The sequence below is a fragment of the Cibotium barometz genome, chromosome 48 (genome assembly GCF_041138505.1).
Source record: "Cibotium barometz isolate CiBa-2024 chromosome 48, ASM4113850v1, whole genome shotgun sequence".
In the NCBI taxonomy this organism is placed as follows: Eukaryota; Viridiplantae; Streptophyta; class Polypodiopsida; order Cyatheales; family Cibotiaceae; genus Cibotium; species Cibotium barometz.
The window spans coordinates 35661116-35682905 of record NC_141093.1 but is presented as its reverse complement, the minus strand read 5'-3'; the positions used below and the strand labels follow the sequence as shown (position 1 = coordinate 35682905).

At 41.5% G+C, this 21790-nt stretch overlaps 2 protein-coding genes across 2 annotated transcripts in view; one reads left to right on the top strand and one right to left on the bottom strand.

Moving 5' to 3' along the window:
• LOC147611121 (RPM1-interacting protein 4-like) overlaps positions 1–11976 on the top strand; it is a 32353-nt gene extending 20377 nt beyond the window's left edge. Inside the window, exons 4-5 of the mRNA XM_086785780.1 lie at positions 11271–11486; positions 11751–11976. Coding sequence (XP_086641906.1) covers positions 11271–11486; positions 11751–11789 — 255 coding nt within the window. The 3' untranslated portion in view covers positions 11790–11976. The remainder of the gene's footprint in view (positions 1–11270; positions 11487–11750) is intronic.
• A 179-nt stretch (positions 11977–12155) lies between these two features.
• LOC147611120 (uncharacterized) lies at positions 12156–14411 on the bottom strand. The gene is made up of 2 exons (XM_086785781.1): positions 13848–14411; positions 12156–12341 (listed from the first exon to the last, which is right to left on the bottom strand). The coding sequence occupies exons 1-2, from the start codon at positions 14011–14013 to the stop codon at positions 12169–12171; spliced, it is 339 nt and encodes a 112-aa protein (XP_086641907.1). The 5' UTR covers positions 14014–14411; the 3' UTR covers positions 12156–12168.
• Between the last annotated feature and the right edge of the window lie 7379 nt (positions 14412–21790).

Here is a 21790-nt window from a genome sequence, read left to right as displayed (position 1 = left end):
GCTAGATTAGCTCGAGGGCATGTAGCCTTGGGGGCACTTGAGAGGTAGTGTGCACACATACAGTTTCAGGAGCCCCGCACCAAATTGTGGCTATTTGATACACTTAAAATACCGACCCTCCTGTACGGAGCTCCAATTTGGGGGCCCAGTATACATCACAGATCTCAGAGAGGGACAGATGAGGGATGGAGGTAAATGGAGAGACCACTGATTATGATGATTGCCCGCATGATTCGGAGCAAATCATCAGCACCACATGAGATTGTTCGGGCTGAGTTGGGTGTCCCACCAGTAGTAACCGAGGCCCTATTCCAGGCAGTTATCTTTTTTACAGCGGCTATGGGAGCTTCCTCAGCAGAGGTACTCCTGATTGGCATTGATCTCATCCATACAGTTGGCAGAGGATGGAGATACGGATCGCTTGACAAAAATGACTAGATTTTTATCGACACGGAAGACCATTACAACTATGCAATTAGCAAGGCAATTTATCGAGCAATTGTTTAGACTGTACGGGTTACCGCAAGACACAATTAGTGATAGGGACTCTAAGTTTACAAGCGACTTTTGGAGGCTTGTTTTTGAGAAGTTGGAAACAACTTTGAATTTGAGTTCCTCAGGTCATCCCCAATCTGATGGCCAGACTAAAAGAGTTAGTCAGATTTTGGAGGATATGCTTCGAGCATATGTCTCCAAAAGACAAAGTTCATGGGAGGATTATCTTCCTATGTTAGAATTTGCATATAATAGTACTAAGCATACGAGTACAGGTTTTAGTCCTTTTATGCTTATGTATGGTTTTCAACTTAGATCACTTGTTACCGTGGGATTTTCAGGACTTCAGTATGATGCAGTACGTAATTTTCTGCAAGATATGCAAGAAATGTTTCAACTTGCGAAGGAATCTATTAGAAGTGCTCAAGACAGAGACATATTTTATTCTAATAGACATCATTCACCTAGAGAGTTCTCTGAAGGAACAATGGTGTATTTGCGAGTTCCCAAAGATTTCAAGACTTTACCGACAGGTCGATCTCCGAAATTATCCCCTAGATACTGTGGACCATTTCGTATTACACGACGGATTGGTTTAGTCGCATATGAATTGGATTTGCCTTCTCATGTGAAAGTTCATCCCGTATTTCATGTTAGTAGACTTAAGGAAGTACTGGGTGGAACAGACCAGTTAGTTACTCCTCAAGAAATCATAGATGTCGAGGACATGACATTTGTTCCACACGAACCGGAAAAGATCCTTGGATTTGGAAAGACGATTGTGTAATACACTTCTCACGGACTACAAAAACAAGTGGAAGGATCGTGTTGAGGAGGACGCTACATGGGAGACATTGACTACCCTTCAGAGGGATTACCTTGGGTTTTTAGTGACCTCTTAGAGGAAGGGGAGTATGTCATGTGCACAGTATGTATCTACCGTGTGCTACATGCACACAAGACTAGCTTCGAGGCTTGGGGAAGCTTGGAGCTAGGCAAGTTGATTGGCGAGCTGACTAACGGGCGGGCACCCAAGTGTGGACGGGCGGGCGCCCAAGTGTGGACGCCCGATGGCCGGCCAAGAGCCTATAAAAGAGTGGCCAAGGTTAGTCAATAGTTCATAGAGTCTCGCGTGTCTTTGTGAGAGCTCTATGGTGAGGAGCTTGGATCTAGTGCAGACGTGCACCTGCTTTATGCAGCCAAGGCCGGCAGCAATCTCGAGGCTCGCAAGGGTAGTTTCGTGGCGGTATGGGACGTCACGAGGTAGAGATTGGCTGGTACGTCCAACTAGTTAGCTCAGCTCGTGGCTCGGTGGGGACAGCCAAGACTTGTGGGTTTTGCTCCCGGCTGTCAAGGTTGGGAGGTGAGTCAGGCTTGCACCCTCTTTACGTAGCTTGGCTTTGTTTTGCAAGCTTCGAGTTTCGTTTCAGGAGCGTTCTACGAGGTGATCCTTTGGGGATTTGACAAGCGGTCCGCTTGCCATTTTTGACAATCCTTCTTACCATGCCCAATGGTATGACAATAAAAACATCGGTTTTTTGATTGATACTTCCTTTGCTTCTCTAGAGGAAGATAGCCTTCAGTGATGCTTGCTCTAGCTTTTTCCTCAGGGGTTTCATAGGCTCGGGTTCCTTATCCCCTGAACTAGAGCTAGAACTTTTATCTGTCTTAGCGTCTCTAGAAGACGGAGTATCCTTCCTTGATTGGGGTTTCGTACTAGACTGCGGTTGTTTAGGCTTGCCTTTGTTCATTCTCACTTTTTCATTTTGAGCGAGAGTCAAAGCTCGGTCACATGTGCGGGGTTCAAAGTTACGAACTGTGAATCGGATGTTAGGATCTAATCTATGAATGAATTGATCTATCTTGGCTTGCTCAGATAACCCTAACCGTTGTGCTAAAGTGATAACCTTTTCGAAAAACTGAAGCACGGGTGATCCGTTCTGTCTGAGTCCTTAGAACTCATCTACCAGGTTGGTAAAATAATGGGGAGGGAGAAATCTGGTCTTAAGGTCATGGACAAAGGTATCCTAGCGAAAAGTTGTGACACTTGTGATGTGGTCTGTATGGAGACTAGACCAATGTTGCCAGTCTGCCACCAAGTGACTACCTCACTCGTGAGGTCGGTGTTGAAATATACAAGTGAATAGGGTGTGTGCGGGAACAAGTCCTTAGCAAGAGGTTGTAAAAGAGAATCTGTAAATGAGAGAGAAGCTGAAAAGTATCTATTGGGAGAGAATAAAGGGTAGCATGAGAAGATTTAGGAGATGTGGAGATATTGTGGGAAGAGGTGGAGAGAATCAAGCAAAAGAGGTGGAGTGAATCAAGGAGAGATCAGTGGGATTAGATGCTTGGATGTAAACTCTATAAATTGAGGCATTGGCCTAATGAGAATTTGCTAGTTTTTGATTATCCATGCCTACATAAAGCTATCAGTTAATTGCTCACTAATCACGTCTTAATTATCGTCTAATCTCTTTGTTAATGATGTTGATTCTAGCATTTGATCCATCATAGCTCATCACATTGCTACAAATTTAACATGGTATTAGAGCCTAGCTTAGAATCCATCAAATTTATGAGTCCATTATCTTGCTAATCATCTAGTTAATTAGGATTAGTAGATAATCAACTTTGTCATTTTTCAACAAGCCTTTTGTACCCAGAGTTGTTGGAGGGGCTTGATCTCCCTCTAGGCCTAACAATAGGCTTCAAGACTCTAGCCCCACATAGCCACAATCCCTATGCTCCAGTCCATCAACGCGAATCGCCAAACCGCCTTCTGGAGCTGCAAATTTTCGCACTTTCTCAGGCGTCTTTTTTTTGAAGCAAAATTGAGATCTTGTCTGCACCAGATACAATGGGTCTAATTCCTCTTGGTCCCAAGGGTTTTCAAGGGTGCTCTACAAGCTGGTGAAGACAGTTTTTAAGGGGTTGAGCTCATTTGAACTCTAAGGCCTCAGATTTGGACTCCCTGCATATTCTTTTTTTTGCACACAAAATAGAGGATTATTTTGCTAATCAGTGATTAATCAACACTAATCACTATATTTTGGTGCAATTGAGGGTTCAAATTAACCATTGGGTATCTGATACAGATCCCTATAACTTCAGATTACAATTCGGAGATGGTTTGATACTCCAACCATTTAGTACAGATTTGTTACCCTTGGTTTAATGTAATTTCTGGTGAATTTATGTTGATAAATTTGTTGTAATCATCACCTAAACACCAGATTGAGTTGTAAAAGGGTAGACACTGCCCTTGAATCTTGAAATTGGATCAAGAGGTAAGACTTCCTTCACATCATCATGAGCACGGCACAAGAGATAGCCAAATTTAATGGGGAGTAGTTTTATACATGGCAAACAAAAGCCATGTATTTGCTCATGAGGAAAAATCTGTGGGGGCTAGTTGAGGGAAGAGATGAATGCCCAGAGGTGAGTGGGGAAAATGAGTGGAAGAGTAGAAATGAGAAAGCATTAGAACTTATCGCACTCAGTTTAAATGATGAAATCATTCATCACATCACAGGGATACAATGGGCAAAAGATGCATGGGATGAACTCAATAAATTATTTGGCACTCAAGCAAAAAATTCAAAGATAAATCTGTTAATGCAATTCTACAAACTGGAGATGAAGGAAAGTGAACCTTTAATCACACACTTGAACAAATATAAAAGCATTAAGCAACAACTGGTAGCCATTGGCAAAAAGGTAGAAGATGATGAGGCACTAGCAGTGCTGAATATGAAAACATTGTAGCAACCTTAAAGAATGTACCTGAATTGAAGCTGCACGAGATAGAAGGAGCTCTACTAGAGCAAGAGACCAAGGTCAAAGAGAAGAAATGGCTGGACTCAATAGCTGGAGAGGAAAAAGCATTCTTCACCCGAGGAGGATTCTCTGGAGGACGAGGACGAGGACGAGGAAGAGGCAGAGTAGGAGGAAGGACCTTCACTTGCCACAATTGTGGAAAGCCAGGACACATGGCAAGAGACTGCTACAGCAAACCCAGTGGAGAAGGAAGGACATCGGCAAACTTCATGGAGGCTCCTAAGGAAGTGGAGTCAAATCATCTTTTTTGAGAGAGAGAAATGAAATGAAATGAAATGTTATATTAACGTCTTCAAAAGGCCATAATGACCTATGAGACCAAAAGTTACATCATGGTGGATCTGATACAATGTCTGGATAAAAAAAAACCCAGAAAATGAAAAATAAAGATGATACTACTGGCACCTAGAAAATGAAACTGGAACTGGAAGGTACACTATGGAGGTACCTCCATCTCATAATATGTGCCGCATCGGACACTGGCGGATCTCCTCAATATCCTCTGTGGTCAGCACCCTGACTGGGTGTCTCGCATGCCTCGCAAGAATAATCCGAATCTGCCGCTACAACCTCCGTCTATGCTGGGATGCCCTCCTCCGTAGTCGTGGGCGTCTGGACCACCCAAGCTCAATCGCACGATCAATCAGTGTACCCCTGGTGTGGGCAGTATCCATGTCCTGCTGCTGCTGTGGTCCATCTGGCGCAGTGATGGCCGGACTAAAGAAGTCTGTAATGTGCCTCTGAGTCTGGCTCTCTGTGCGCCTAAGCAGGCTATCTCTATGTCTCCGCAGCTCAAGCAAGAACAATCCCAAACACCTCTGGTCCTGGTACCCCATGACTCTGGAAAGTGGTCCAAAACCCTCTCTGAATAAACAGTGGAAACGACCACGTATCTCATAGTATGCAGTACAATGGCATATATAATGCAGCTCTGTCTCTGGCTCCCCATGGCATACTCGGCATATCCTGGCCTCAGCTGGTATACCTCTATATCGGCCAATCTCAATCTCAAGCTGGTGTGAGGATGTGCGAATCTGACCAATAGCACATCGTACTGCATGAGACAAGTGTACATCCATGTAACTGGGTCTGATCACAAAACCATCTGCTGTGAGAGAGAGAGAGAGAGAGAGAGAGAGAGAGAGAGAGAGAGAGAGAAACCCCACAACCCAATGTAATATGCCCCAATAGAGTAAAACCGCCAGGCTAAACTCGTCGCTCGCGAGCACCAACGAGAGCTCGATCGAGAGCGCATGTTACTCGAACACCAAAGACAAAAGGAGGCCATGCATATGAAGTATCAACACCTCTCTTCAGTTTCCCCACCCATAGGTGCCACCAGCCAGAATCCCGCGACATCGACAACCGTCATCTAAACTCAATCAAAATTTAGTAAGTATGATGACGCTGGTCTTCGTCAATCCTACATTGGGCTTCCTCACAGTCTCTTTTGTCTATTTTTTCTTTCCGTCGTCTTGCTTCATGCTCTCGTCTTTGTTGTTCCATCTGAAAGAAGAGGGTGACGAAGTCGGGGGTAGCTGGAAGAGTGGGTTTTGTTGCGGTGGCCTCCAAGAGCTGGAGATGCTCCAATAGAAGTTGGTTCTGTGCTCGGAGTAGAGCTATGGTATATGTAGTAGGAAGAGCAAGGCTTCTTCGGGGGAGACGTCTTCCTGCTAATGTGTACTCTCCTCTGTAGACATGTTACTGAAGTCGGTGGTCGTGCCGGAGTGAAGTCTGACCATCCAAGGATACTCTCACACTAGAATGCGGTGTGTGTGGACAAGCTGAATCTGATACCAATGTAACATGCAATGGAATTATGCATAATGAAGGATCTTGTTACACAAGTCTCACACTGCCTTCTTTATCTCGAGTTTCATGAGTCTTTAGCAATCCACCTTTATCACTTCAAACTTTTTTTTTTTCGTAATAGAAGATATATTACAAAAATTACTTTACAAATGGCCACATGGCCGCCATGTGATGTACTAGCTTTCCCTCACTAATTATTGCGAACCACAGGTATAGCTCGGAGTACCCTCATCCAATATATAGCCGTGTCAGTCTCCACCAAATGAGCTGACCGCAAGGAAGAGACTTGCCACAATAGTAACCCTTTTATACGACCTATGTGAGCTGTAATACCAACTTTTGCATCAAATATGAAGGCATTCCTAGTCAACCAAATATGCCACAAACTCTACCGGAAAAAATGAAAGAAAACTGAATGTTCTGGGTTATCTGGTCTTTCGGAATCTTGCCAAAAATCCAATCTTTAATCTTTACGGGCCTATCTGTCAACGAAGTCCGTACGCGAGAAAGGAAATCCCACACCTTCTTTGCCACCGGACATGAAATGAAAAGATGCGGGCATGTTTTCAAGCATGTAGTACAAAACACACAATTACTAGGCCTCCAACTAGCATGCGCCATAGGAACACCTTCCCTTGATATGGAATCTTAGACCACCAGCCCTATAAGATTACTTCCTTTCACCAGGCTCTACTCTTCTTGATGTTCCGTACCCTATTGGCCTTCTCAGTGATCTAGCGCTTATCTTCCACCAACATATGGTACACTTGATTTGTTGTACGTTGGACAATGTCATGAGGCTTTCTAAATGTCCAATCTTACCAAGGTTGTTGATTCTCCAACAACCTTGATAAGAGATAAGAGAGAGATAGATAGGTCTGTACACCTTATTGGGTCCCAAATTACCCACTGAAGGCCCCCCTCATAGTGCTAGGAGTATTTGCTTATTATCTTTGAAGAGAATGACTTTAGGACTGACTTGGGATTGTAGATAAGCCAAACGCAAGACCTTTGAAAGACCAAGAGTTGGGCTGAATTGTACACGGTTGTAGAAGCACCAATGATAACCGATCTCAAGCCTATGCACTCTTCCAATGGAATATAGAAAGGCTGCAAACCTGAGGTTGAGAGAAGGGGCTGACTGGGCAGTTCAAGGCTGTGAATGTATGTTGAAAATGAATGTATGAATGCGTTTTACCTTGACCGGAAGGGCTGTAGCAAAACGATGATATGAGTGAATGCTGAAAACTGTGTGAATGCTGAAAACGCAAGGTACTGTAGTGGCTGAATGCCGAAGGTGCTGCGTTTTGATGAAGATATGCTGAATGCTCAATCGTGGTTGCTCCTTGTTCTGAAGGATGAAACGCTTGACTGATATGATGAATGAATGAATATGGAATGATGCAACGATTGCTATTTATATGCATATGCTGCTGGTCGGCTGGCTGAAAGGCCGACTGCATCATGTCTTGCATAAAATGGATAATGTTGATAATAATATGGTTAAAAATGCCAAATAAATGCTATAAAATATGGGAAAAATACTGGATGATATTATGAGTGTTCTGCAATGATCTAGATGGTCTATATGCATGGGATGAATGATATGCAAAATGCAAACATGTTCTGATGCAATCCCTAAGGCTTCTACTGATTTCTATATGCATGAATGATTCTCTCCAAGTGGTTTAAGGGACTTTGACTGACTGAGTGACTCTCTAAGGCTGAGGAATGATCTATGTACTTTGTGCTTGACATATCGTGGACTGAGGATTACAATGGGGTCACGGCGTGCGACAAATATCAAATCCTAAAGGATTCGACTGCTATATAGTGTTGTGTTGATGATGAGCCATCTTGTCATCATGCATTACAGTGCAGAGTGCATGTGACATTTGACTACCATCAGGTATAGGAGGGAGGCAATGAATTAAGAGTGTTGGTGACAAGTTGCTTGTCTAGAATGACCTCATCTATATTTAGCAGTTGCTTTCTAAGGTCTTTCACCGTAGTGAGGTGCTCTGTCATAGGGTCACCCTCATTCATAGTGAGTATGTCCAACTGCCTCTTTAAGTAAGCAACTCGAGCTTCATTCTGAGTATGATACATGGATTCGAGTGTATCCTTGTCGCGTGTACCCATGCACTGTGACAAACTAGCTCATCAACAGTGCAAGAACATGTACAGAAGTAGTACCTTTTTAGGATATTTTGTCGTATGCCATGACCCTTGACATGTCAGGCACGAGCTACGTAGGTGAGTCTCCTAGCCATAGAGGTCTGTCAGGTCAGTCCTCTTAACCCACTTTGGAGAATTCAGCAAGTAGTCCTCATGTAGGTGCATGCAGATGTCAGCCTTAGGAGTAGTATGCATCATAGGCATGTTAGTTGCATACATATAGCAGGGGCCAGCCCCAAGGAGGGACTGCCTTGCGAGGGGTGTAAACACCCTTAGCCAACATCAAAGCCCAGTTGTCAGCCCTAGGTTAGTTTTGGGCAGCAGTTGTCCAGGCCTATACTGCAGTCGGCCAGCCAACAGAATAGCACACGACCCAGCCAGCATTAAATGCTGACACCTAGGCAGCAGGCAGGCGGCTAGGCAACAGGGAAGGACAGCAAGTGGGCAAATCATTATAAGAAGCGCAGCATTTAATGCAGCAATTTCAGGAATATTCAGGTCCAAAGCTGGCCGACAGCAGCAGCTGCTGCGACCAGCTCCCTTCCACATGGCACATATATATAAGCATGAAGTCATTATTCAGCAAATAAGTCAGTCATTCATCATTATTGCAAGTAGAAGTCATCATCCATCATGTAGAAGGGGCCCGAGGTCAACCCCTAGGGGATGACCAAGGGCCTAAGCCATGTACAAGCATTTTAGCAACCTTTTTGAACCATAATACAAGAAAACCTTGACACCAACTCTCTCTTTCTTCTTCTCTCTCCTCTGTCTTAATCATTTTAAATCAGCATCTTGTTCTTAATCAGGCTTAGGGCTGTGGATCAGTACAGCAACTTTTCTGTGCATGCAACACTAAATTTTACTTGGTGCTTGTTCTTAGTAAAATGTATACTGTTCCAAAAGGCACAAGAAGTGCACACTTGGCAATCCCACAAGATGTAAATTGACTTATGTTGTAACCAGTTCACTGCATCATCCAATGCCTACCAATAAAATACACAATGTAGAGTATACTAAATTCGTGAAAAGCCTGAAAATGTTACCTGCTTTGAGGCAAATATCTCCGAAATTGCAAAAATGAAGCTGTAGGAGAAAACCCTAAATTTTACTAAGTGCATGTTCTCCAATTTTGTTGTAGGCATTCAATTTTTGAAAAACCCCCATATTTTTGGAACTGCATGTACTATAATTTTTGATGAAAACTTCAATTTTGATAAAACTCCATTTTTTCTTGACCCATTGTACCTCATTTTTGAAGGAGCAGCTCATTTTTGAGAAAAGCCCCAAAATCTTGAGTACTTCAATGTTGGAAGTATGGCGGGTACATAACACGTGGGCGGGTACAATAGGTAGGGTACATGCAAATACAACACGAATAGTAGATGCATGTACGGATGGCTGCTGATAGAAGGTACAAGCAGTTGATAACTGTACAGACAGAATGTATGGATGTACGGGGAGGCTGTGTACCTGTGCTGGCACAGGTACAGCAGCACGGGAGACCTATACAGGAGCACATGTACGGATGGCATGTATGGCAGCTGTACGAACAAGTACACAGTGTATGGATGGGTACGAGCTTGCTCATGTGTATGGAAAAAAATTTGGGCTGAAAGAAGTGGCTCTGACACCAAATGTTGGATTTTCACGGGCTGAAATTAGGGTTTTCTGCAGATTAGCGTTTGTGGGCAACAGGAATGCACAGATAGACGTACAGCTTGTATGTTGGAAAACGTGCAAGAGAGTTATCTATTAGACTTTTAATCACACGTATATACAAGTCATATGCTGACTTTTTGTGCTATGTGTATCTGGCCACATCATATTTATTTAATAACATACCATGTGCTAATACTAATGTACACACGAGTGTGTACCCATGCACTTATTTACCCTACCCCCTAACACATTTATAACGACCAAATGCATAAATCCTACAGTTGAGTCCAAAAATATCAAGAGTTTCATGCATGAAAAGCCATGAACTCATCACCAGTTGGTGGGAATTTTCTGTGTGCGCTGCCATAAGAGAGACCATGTTCTTGGAGTGATGACAAACTTCATTAATCACTTGAGGCCTCCTCTTGCAAAGCAAGATCTCCTTAGCTGCTGCAGTCATTCTTTCTAGAAAATTTGAAATGCCGGTTGACATCAACGAAATATTGATGCTGGTTAAAATGGCTTCAAGCCTCCACTGTAGACACCCAATGCTGCCAGCAAATGGTAGCGTGTGGCTCTGCAACTCCAATTCAGACAAATGTTGTTGCTTTAGATTGTGGTTTCCTGTGCCCGAAGGACTCTTATCGAAGCACATGTCTCTCCCCAAAGGGCTTCCATTTTCTGTGAGAGAGCATGTCTTCTCTTGCCCAAAGCCTGATACTAACAATACTACTCACTGCTTACAGCAAGAAATGAGGAAGAAGCTGACTATGTGTTGAAAACACTAGAAGGCAAAAAACAAAAAGCAGTAAACAAAGTTTTTAACCCCTCCTATACACATACCTAAGGTAATGGGCACGGTGCACCTGTACGTGAACCGGTCTGTACACACACACAACTCTTGCGCCACATCTTTCGGTTCCCCATGCATACACAACAATGAGCCCCTACCCCACAACCATATCTCAAGATCCTGATATCTTGCCTCAATCAGCCAGTCACACCTGCAATCTTGTGAGCAGCGCTGCATATCTTTATGCCACAAAAAATGCTTTCCTTTTGAACTCTCATCCTCAAGCAGTTTCAACTTTCCATAAATATCTGGCCTAGATCCTTGAATTTTTACCAGGTAGCTCAATATGTTCATAACAAATCCGTTTTTTGTCTTCATTTTTTAATGTTTTCAAAATTTGCTATCTTGCAATTATTCTTTTTGTAGGGTTGTTGGAAAATTTTGGTCATTGTGTTGACAAGTTTTCCCTTCACAAATTTGGTCCAACAAACAGCCAGATAGGAGTCCGGTGCTTCCCAAATTTGGTGCTTGGGACGAGAAAGACCCCTCTTCTGGTGAGGGCTTTACGGTCATCTTCAATCAAGCGCGCAATGAAAAGAAAACAGGTGGACCTGTTCGAATTCCGGCACTCCAAGCCGAATCTCCTGCGAGGATGGGCTACAGTGATGCATTTAAACCAACCCATTATGCACCTCAAAGGAAGTCTTTGGTAAGCACTCCTGCAGTGTGGCTTCTTGTGATTTCTCTTGGGCTGGATACAGATACCTCCCCTGCCATGGGAGGGTTGGATGGGCAATACTGTCTGTCATCAATTGACGGGCAGCCAAGATCTCTCCCCCCCCCCCCCCCCCCCCCCCCCCCCCCCCCCCGCGGGCGTTGACTGGCAGAGGGGTATCTGTAACCAGCCTTAGACTCTTAAGCGATCTATATGAACTCATTGATTGGCACCTCTTTCTGTTTGACCTTAACGCAGAGTTGGGTGTGCTGCTTTCAAGAACCGTCTGTACAGTAAGGGGTACATGCTTTCTCCAATTCGCACTGGACACGAGTCTACACTGATGTATCAATGCCGGGTTTAGATGGTTTGATTTGTCGTCAACAAATAACATGCTTAGTATCGACATATGCTTTTTATTTTTTTTGTGGCTTGTAGGCTAGATTGAACCTACATATGCAAGTTAAATAATGATACTTGGAAATGGATGCGCAGGCCGCCTTGTGTGTGTGTGTGTGTGTGTGTGTTGTGGTGGAGGGGGGTTTTATCTGATGATTAAAGAGGACTGGAAAGCACTTCTTGGTTTTAGCCTTTTCAGTTGGGCCAGTCATTTACGTGGTAGTTGAGTAGTGGTTGGATTTTTTTTTTTCAAATAAAGGCTGCTTATATTAAGAAATTAGAGAAAGAGGTTACAACATATAAAGAGCTCTGATGAGTACAATATCCTTGGACGTAACAGTTCCTGAATGGTATGCCACAACTGGTCCACATGCTTGTCTTTGACTTTGCTGAGAAGTTTCTCTAACTGTGTGTCCAGCTCTTTCAGCTTTCTCTGAATGTACCTTTCACCTGCATGCACCAACTTCTCTTTCAGCCAGATGTTAGTAGGCTTACTGCTAAACATGGACTCAAGTCTGTGTAACCAAAGACACCACAACAGTTCAGTTCTCAAGACAGCCCAGAATTCCATGGTGGATCCAATGCTATCTCCTAGTAACAAATTTTTCCTCCTAGAGAGTACCCATTCCAGTTTTGAATGCATCTGGCCAAGGCATTGAAGCACACTTTTGTTAAGGGACAGTGGATGAAGATGTGAATATCATCCTCTAACTCCTTGCATCTGGGGCATTTCCCATCTTCCACATTAAACTTGAGAGCTTTTTGTTGTGTCCAAAGAGCTCTGTGCATGATCAACCAAGCCAGCCAGGCTTTGTTGGGTTCCACATAATTGTTCCAAAGCTTACCAAAAAGAAGGTACCAATGAGGTCCATAGATACCCCCCATCTTTTGTTTAATTTGCAATGAATAGGGGGGGTACACAGTTTGGGGGGCATGGGGAGGAGGTCATCTTGGCTCTTCCACTGAAATGCTTTGGGGTGTGGTAGATCTCTGATTGTTAGACGCCAAGTATCATGTATGTTCCATAAACTGATTCTCTCCCCAATGAGATCAAGTTCAGCATTAGACACATTGTAGATTCTGATCAGCTTAGCTCTGGACATCCAGTCCTTATCACATCCCAAAGTGATCTACAGTGCACTGCCATTCCTGGAGCTCAGCCCCTTTCAAGATTTGTCCCAAGCCTGTGTATCTATCCTCTCTAGATTCCACCATATTAAAATCACCCATTAAGATGATTGGTTCAGGGACAGTTTTCAAAGATCCCCAAGTTCTAATTCTATTAGCTTGAGATCCTCCAGCATAAATCCCAATGTAAGAGAAGGTATTCAGCTCAAATGCAGCCCACTGGTCATGCATGTCTATTCTTACATCCTTAACTCATTTTGCAGATCTTGTAGTGGTTTTCCTGCTGGATACTATACTCACCACAGTTGATCTCAATTTCATTTATTAGGGGTTTGTCGAGATCCACTTCTACAAGAACTTGAGGATGCCAAGCAGGATTGTAATCATTTTTTGGTCTCATACCTAGGACTTTACCTAATGGTGACACAATTTTTTTAATCCACGGGGACAAGTAAAAAGGGAGATTAGGGAGTCCTACCTATACTGGACAGGTTGAGGGCTTGGCCCCCTAGGGGTTGAAGTCTTTGGTCCAACTGAAGAAGCAAAAGGGGATATTTCTGTACATCCATTGTCCTGAACCCAAGACCTTGAGAGCCATGCCCGGGTCTTTGAAGAGGAAGATGTAGTAACCATTGGCGAGAGCTTGAATGATTTCAACCTCTATGCCTATAGCTAGCCAGTTATCCCTGACCCAGTTTCTCAGGAAGTCTACAGGGGGCCTTGGGCCAAAGAGTAACGCCACTAAGCATCTGGCTGTGTAATCCCTTTCCAAAGAAAAAACCACATCTGGTGGCAAGCAGACCAATGGTTTAGAGGAACCAGGATTACCTGCATGAGTGGTGTCCTTTGGTGAAGACTTCTTGGGAGCGGGTGCACCTTCCTCCACTTGATTCTGCAGCAACAGTAGGTTCAGCTCCTCCACCCTTGCTCTGGACTCCTCAAGCTGTTTCTTTGTGGCCATGAAATCCTCCGTTACTTGATCAAACTTCATCATCGCTTCTCTATTTGACTGGCAGGAGGCTACTGTAGAAATTGCTGGTACGAAGGTGTTTGCAGTCTTGAAAGGGGGCTAGTTCTGCGCAGCAGCCTGCTGGCCAGAGCTGATGCTCTGCACTCTGAGGAGGGTGGGGGTTCCTCTCCACTCGGTGCCCATGCAGGGGGGGGGGGGGAGGGGTTGCGTCTGCGGATGAAGAGGATAACCAGGGCAACACTGAACCGAGAGGGGCGGGGGTGGATGAGGGAAGTCCTGCAAAACCCTAACGGGTGCATGCAGGCGGTGTAACTCGAGTAGCACTCATGTTCCTAAATTTGATTGTCCCGGGGCACTGTCATAGTGGTTGGATTTTGGACATTGTATTGAGCTGGATTTGAATGCTGTTGTAAGAGCTTATCAAAGCTATATAGTCATCTGCAACAGCTTTTCATTGAATGATATTTAAGGCGTGTTGTCACTTACAAGAATCTTATGCAACGGCTGTTTATTGAAGGATGTTAAAGAGTCTTTGTACTTGAGAGACATTTCAAACAAAAGTCAATTGGCATCTGTCCCATTAATACTTCTGTATGCATCACGTGACTTAATATGCCATGTATCTTGTATGATATATTAAAGTTGCATTTAGTGGCTTGAGGTTGAGGAGTGATGGGTGCTGAGTCTTGCATTGGTAAAAGAGGTTGGTCTAGGTTCGATCCTCGGCTAGACACCCGATTGTTACCTTGCCCTCACTTTGTAGGGGTCCTCATGGAGTATGTTGCTGCCTTCTAGTAGTCGCCAAAATTTTAAAAAAGAGAGGTTGGTTGTCTTGTCCTTTTAGATGGGTGTTGAGTCTTTGCATTGGTAAAAGAGGTTGGTTATCTTGTGCTTAGGGAGATGGCAAAGGTTGCTAAATTTTAGATTGGCATCTGATAACGAATATTGTACACAAGTCATCATACAAGTCTTTTGCTTGTGTACAATATTCGTTATCAGACGCCAAACCAAGTGCACACTGACGGAAGAAATGAAAACTCTGCAGAGCATCTTGGTGTGGAAATTATTTGAAAGCTTGGCTAACTATTCTTGCACATAGTAGAGCAAATTATTTTGTAGAATTTGGTAGTTAAACTACCAGGTATGATAAGGCTTTCTTAAAATGTGCTTGCTTGGCAAAAACACTAATTTAATTGAAATGTCCTTCCTTGGCAAAATGTCCTTGTCTTTCCCTTACATGAAATGTCCATTGAACTACTTGAAAAGGATCTAATAACCCCTCCATTAATTTCCAAGAAGGGTTTGTATTAAACAAGAATTTTCTTGAGAAAGCTTACCTATGACACTTTTGTGCATGCATCGTAGTGGTTTCTACAGTGGTTTCTCCATGGGCTTCAACAGTGGTTTCTCCATGTGTTTTGTCATCACCATGCTTTGTAGTGCACTTTTGTGTGTAAAAACAAGTTGCTTCCTCAAGCAAGATAAAACAAAAACAAAAATAAATATCAAGTTTATAATAGAATTTGTATTTTATATTCTATAAATATTGAGTATATATTTGAATTTGTATTTTATATCTAAAATATCAGTATCAATTTTATATCACATGTATTTAATAAAAACATAGAGCAATAATCAAACTAATGCATTCCATTATATGAAATTCACAAAAATATTATACTTTAGAAATATCATACTACGAGAGTATACTTCATACCATGCAATGTATTTAAAATTATGTATTCAAAATAATAAATTCCATAATATGACATTCACAAAAATATTATAGTATAGAAATATCATACCATGAGAATATACTTCTATGGAGTAATATCATGCAATGTATTTAAAATTACATAGTATAACATTAATCGAAATATTCATAAAAAATATTACAGCATGGAATGAATCCAAAATTCCATAGTATAATATCTTGAAATGCAATGAAAATTTTGTGGTATTTTATAAATTTCATGGTATAATATTATTTATAAACTCCATGGTATAATACCGTAGAAATTTGAATCATGGAATGTTCTAATTTCTATGGTATGATACCATGGACTTTATAACTAATATTATGTCACAAGATTTTGTATAATGTTTCTATGATAGAATATAAATATTAAATGATGGAATGTAATATTTTGAATATATTCTATGGTATTTATTATATATATGGAATGTAATATTCTATGGTGTTTATTATATATGAAGATATAATATTTACAAGTCCAACTACATACTCAATGTTTACACACAAAATTGTGGCCTACACGTGTGTTATTTTTAAAAATAAACTGTAAATTGAATGTCTACTTAAACAATATTTCAATCCATACACAAAATTGTGTGCATACATGTGTGTTATTTTTTAAAATCAATTGTTTACTTATTAAACAATATTTCAATTTACACACAAAGTTATGTGCATACATGTGTTATTTTTAAAATCGACATAAATTGAATGTCTACTTAAACAATATTTCAATCCACATATAGACTTGTTAAAAAAGATAAATTGCCTTTAGAAATCATTGGTAAGAAAAACATTTAGAGTTAAAAAAAAAGTCCGTCTTGTATTGCGCCAAAGGAAATTAATGATTCAGAATTTGACTAGCTTGAAAATAGTCGGCTTCCTAAAAAATACCAGCTTTGGGTATAACTTTTTTACACTCTTTTCTAAGTTCTTTGAAATAAGTCTCATAAAGTTGAATGTGTAATACTTACCAGTTTAATTCCTCTTATAGAAGTTCACAACCGGCCATTTTGATTTTTCAATAGGTAGGAGGTTAGAAGCTAAAGCACAACCTTTCCCTAACACTAGGTATAAGTATCTGGAGTGACATTTTCTTGATACCTAAGCTACCTCACAAAAAAATTCAGGTAAGAGAGGTGGTGTCAAGTTTCCTCATAAGGAACAAAGAAATGTTCAAGAACATGCTCTTCATAGAAGTGGGGGCGTGCCTTTTTAGAATCATGCATGCACATAGAACATGCCCTTCTTGAAATAGTAACAAGAGACACTCCAATTAGTAAGAAAGAGCATAAACTGTGTGCATAGGAAAGAGCACAATTTTACGATAACCAAAAGAAGGCCAATGGGTTCGCTTGAGAATTCCTAAAGATTTGTGATTATCAAGGCTTAGAGATAAGGGCACCACTCTACCTCTATCCTCGTATTGTAGATGTTTAGAAAGCCGTCGCGTTAAAGATAACCATCATGTATGGATAGCTCTTGATGTCTCTTCTCCCACACTCAATCGGTCACCTCTCCATGGGCAGTATACACACTCCTCTCTCTCACACACTTATGGAAGCTACACGAGCACAAGGATAGGGTAAATAATCAAGAGCAAGAGTCAATTTCACAATGGGAGAGTGTCCTTGCATTATGTTAAAAGCTGACTTATATACAAGGCCTTATGTGTTCACACATACTTAAAGTGTGGTTGGTCTTTTCCGGATGGGAACCCATGTCTCATGATTAGCATCATGATTTGTCCTAAATCTTAGCTTATGGTTGAAAAGCCTTAGATTTTCACTGACCTCCAAATAAAATATTGAATCCATGCATATGATTTCCAAAAAAAAAAGTGAGCATAGAAAAAGGAGAAAAAGCTTACAAAAAGTAAGAAAAATGCCATCACTTCTAGAGGCCCCTACTCCATTTAGGTACTAGAAAAAATGTCATCACTTCTAGAGGTCCCTACTCCATTTAGGTACTCTTGTACTAACCAACTTTTCCTTTTCCTTCCCGAAGGAATTATGACCATTGATGAATACAACTTGCACAACAATACACCTATTGCCTATACAATGCTTAATCTCATAATACATCCATAAAGTACCATCATTAAGGAATTCATCCTAGCTTGCTGTCACATGCTCTTGTTGGACTAGGATCTTCCATCAAGCCATTGTGGTGCACACATGTCCACGTTGTAGATATGAACATTGCTCATTCATATCTTGTTCATACATCCTCTCTTTAGTGCGGAATATTAATGGTAGCATTTTTAAACCCCAACATGGGTTAACATCATGTGATTGCATCTTCAAGATTGAGACGTCGTTGAGGGGAGAAAAGAGAAGCTGGATTAGCATGCAATTAGCAAGAATCACACATAATGCCTAAGTGATTTAACCTTTCACCAAAGGATGGAAATAGCCTTCCATAAGCCCAAAGTATGGTAGCTCAAGGCTCCAAAGTTCATTCAAAAGTCATACAATCAAAAGATACAAATGAGGGTCCATGAGCCACTTTTATACTTGAGCCCTATGACCATAAATCTAAGCTATATGACCATAAACCTAAGCTAACTATTAAAGCTGCTATTCCATTACAAACCATTCCTTCCCCAAAGATTTTGTCCTCAAAATCAATCATGTGTACAATTGCCATATCTCCCATATACATGAATGAGAAGAGAAGGTTCCATCATATGTACAAGATAATGGTAGGGTCTCCAAAATTAGCCATGTCGAAGTAATATGAACCCTAAATAGATTCCATGAATCCATAGCATGAGCAATGTAGAACTAGACCCTCCAATCATGAAAGAAGTGCCCTTCCACATACATGGATAACTTTATAAAGCTTTTAATGTACTTCCTTACTACCATGCCCTTTTAAGAAAGCTCATACCGTTTCTCATTGCATCTATCAAGCACCAAAGGTGAAATAAAGGTCAAGTTCATCTCCCTTTTCAAATCATTCCATGAGTGTGGTACTGTTTAACCATATGTCTCCACCATTGGTGAGCATAATCTTCCAAGTCTAAAGAGGTAAATTACACTTTATCTTGCTCACTCTTAGGGTAGAGCTGGAAATAAGTGTCTAGCTTGGTGATCCACTTCTCCAACTCATGCAAAGTGGAACCATCACCCATGAACATGGAGACAGACACCTTATCCTTGATATCTTTGGAAGCATTGGAAGAAGAAATTCTATGATGTGGCTTGTTCTTTTGCGATTGCATGTAAGAATCGGCAAATTGAGCAAAGTCTTTGTACTCCTTCTTAATAAAAGAAGGCAATCCAATCCACCTATCATGAGATTTCACTTGTATTTGTGCAAAAGACATGAGCTCCCAACAATCACGATCGGCCCCATTCTTATCCCAAAGCATCTCCTCTCATCTACCATGATGGATTGATTTGCTTTTAAATAAGAAAGATGGTATCTTCTTATCATCTCCATAGCATGAATCCATAGGCTTGAATGAATCTTGTGGTGGTTTACTATTCACTTGAGATTCACTTGAGAAGTACCAGTCTGAAATGAAGAAGGCCTCAAATCCTTTATGAGAGGTTTCTTAGCATCCATCATAAATCCAATTGAAGGAGCCTTCATAGAAGCCTCTTGCATAGCTTGTTTACCTCACTTGTGACCATCATAATGAACTTCATGCATAGGTTGCTTGCCCTCATGAACCTCGCCAATTCTATCTTCAATAGCTTCTTCATGGTGTTGATTCATGGATTGATCTTCATTGGCTTCCATTTTGGTAGTCATAGACTCAAACTTTGAATTCAAGGTTTGGTTGATGATATCCAATCTATCCATGAGTGGCGTAAAATCAAGTCTATTCATAAGAAATTCCAAGAGAGTATCATTTGAAATGGCTTGCAAACTTTGAGAGGTGTGCTTATGGGCACTTTCCCACATTAGCATCCGCTTCAACTCCCTTTGACGTTTGACCCATGGATTGAGAGAAATTTTTATGAGTGCTTCCCCAAACCATTTTCTCTTCAAGATCTTCCATTGTCTCCATAGTGCCATGTTTCATCAACTCCTCCCTTTCCATATCCGCCATTGCCACAATAATAGCTTTCTAGTTCTACCTCTCGGCTTACTGTGGCCATAGTAGGACTATTTAGGAAAATTTGCAATAGGATGATGTAGGAGTGTTGGATTTGGGTGTTCTAGGGCTCTATAGGAAGGTATTAGAATAAGGAGTAAGCCTATGATGTCACTTTTGGTTCAGTCTACTCTTTATATACCTATGTTTTGACTTTTTCTCGCAAGTTAAATAGTGATAGTTTGGTCCACCTCTTGCACTCCAGTGCTCCAAATTAGTTGAAACTTGGTGGTTAAGGTATTTGAAAAGTGGAGAACACAATGGTGAAGCCAAATTTATGATCCGAGACCTGGTTTAAATTATATCAAAACAAGGTATGCAGTATAGAGAAATGGGTGTAACTCCTTAACCCGAAAACCAAATGGGGTGGTTAAGGGCTCTATGGAAAGCCCTAATAATGTAGAATAATCCCAAATATTCAATTTAGGTTCATTTCAAAACCTCTCGGACTGAATCACACTTTTTTGAAAACTGCAGATTATGTCAAATTGTCAACAACCTCTCGGACTGAATCAATGCATGTTTGCATCCCGGCATATCTAGAGCATCAATATTCATCCAATTAGCATCCATCCAACGAATTTTGACCAGATTTTGAAAAGATTTTGGCATGACCTTGGTGCATATATGAGCCAATATCAACCACTATATCAATACCAATGTGGCCAATAACGCTAACTTTGCATCCTTGCAAATTCCATTGATTGTCAATTGCATTTCAAATCATTGTTACTTGTATGCATAAACCATTTTCCATTTGATTCGATATAGCAAGTCGATGTTAATCCCGTTTTGGATTAACAAGTATGCTCCTCCTATTGAGGACATTAATAAGTGTCATGAAAAGGCACTATGAAAGTTGTATATTATGAGACATTGGCTACCCAAGGCCTTAGTTAAGTAAGTTTTGGGCACCCAAGTGTGAAGGGTAAGGGGAGCAAGAGATAGTCATGGGAAGAAGTGGGAGAAATTCTAAACTTAGAACCCATAAATGAAGAGCCTAAATCTGAGGAAGGGTTTGTAACCCTAGAAGGAGAGGATAATCTAGCAAGAGCGGCGGGTGAAGTGGAGGACCGTCTATACACCCAAAAGGATATCGAGCAGATGATCAATCATCCTACGTTCCTATAGGACATGAAACTTTTAATTCTGTAAAGGCGTACAGAGGCAACTAATGATGACCCATTCCAAGGTGTAGTGGTAGGACCATCCCATGGACCGGAGATACCTAGAAGAGCCAACACAGGACGAGGATGAGGTCTAGGTAGGGGGGAGCAATTCCTCAAATACCAAGGGCGGATCTAACCATTGATCTTAATGCAGCCCACAAGGATGGACCTATTGAATATGGCCGCAGAAATGGGTCGAGGAATGGTCAGGGAACTAGGCACTGCTCTAGAAGCTCGACCCTCCCAGATGAAGCCACACATCATTTCCAAGCTTGTCCAAAAATTCTCTAGGGGGACATGGAGGGGATCCTATTTAACATGTAGAGATTTTTGAATCCACATGATGCAAAACATGCGGCCTGTCAGTGATGTGACAATGATTTATGCTTTCTCACTGACTCTAGAAGGGAAAGTGCGTCAATGGTTCCGAACCCTCAAACCCGAGGATAAGGTTAACTTCACATGACTCAAGAATGTGTTTGTGCCCAGAAGTGGTGATAGATGGAGCCGTGTGGCACATCTGCACAATATCAAACAAAAGGAAATGAAGTCGATGAGAGACTATGTGTCTCGACATAAGCACTTAAATTTAAGGTGCAAGATATAGGAGAGGTTAACTGACAATCAATTATTGCCTTGCTTCCGGAGAGGAGTTAGAGACCACAAGATGCATGATTATCTGGTACTAGCCCGACTAGCCACTCTAGATGCATGTTGTGCAAACTAGCAATTGAATATGAATATAATATGTTGGAATTACCATAGCCC

Excerpts from the sequence above, each read along its gene's own strand:
- LOC147611120 (XM_086785781.1), bottom strand. The coding sequence starts at position 14,013 with ATGATGAAGTTTGATCAAGTAACGGAGGATTTCATGGCCACAAAGAAA. Across the intron at positions 12,342-13,847 it reads AAAGGACACCACTCATGCAG|GTGAAAGGTACATTCAGAGA; the intron begins GTAATCCTGGTT and ends TGGTGCATGCAG.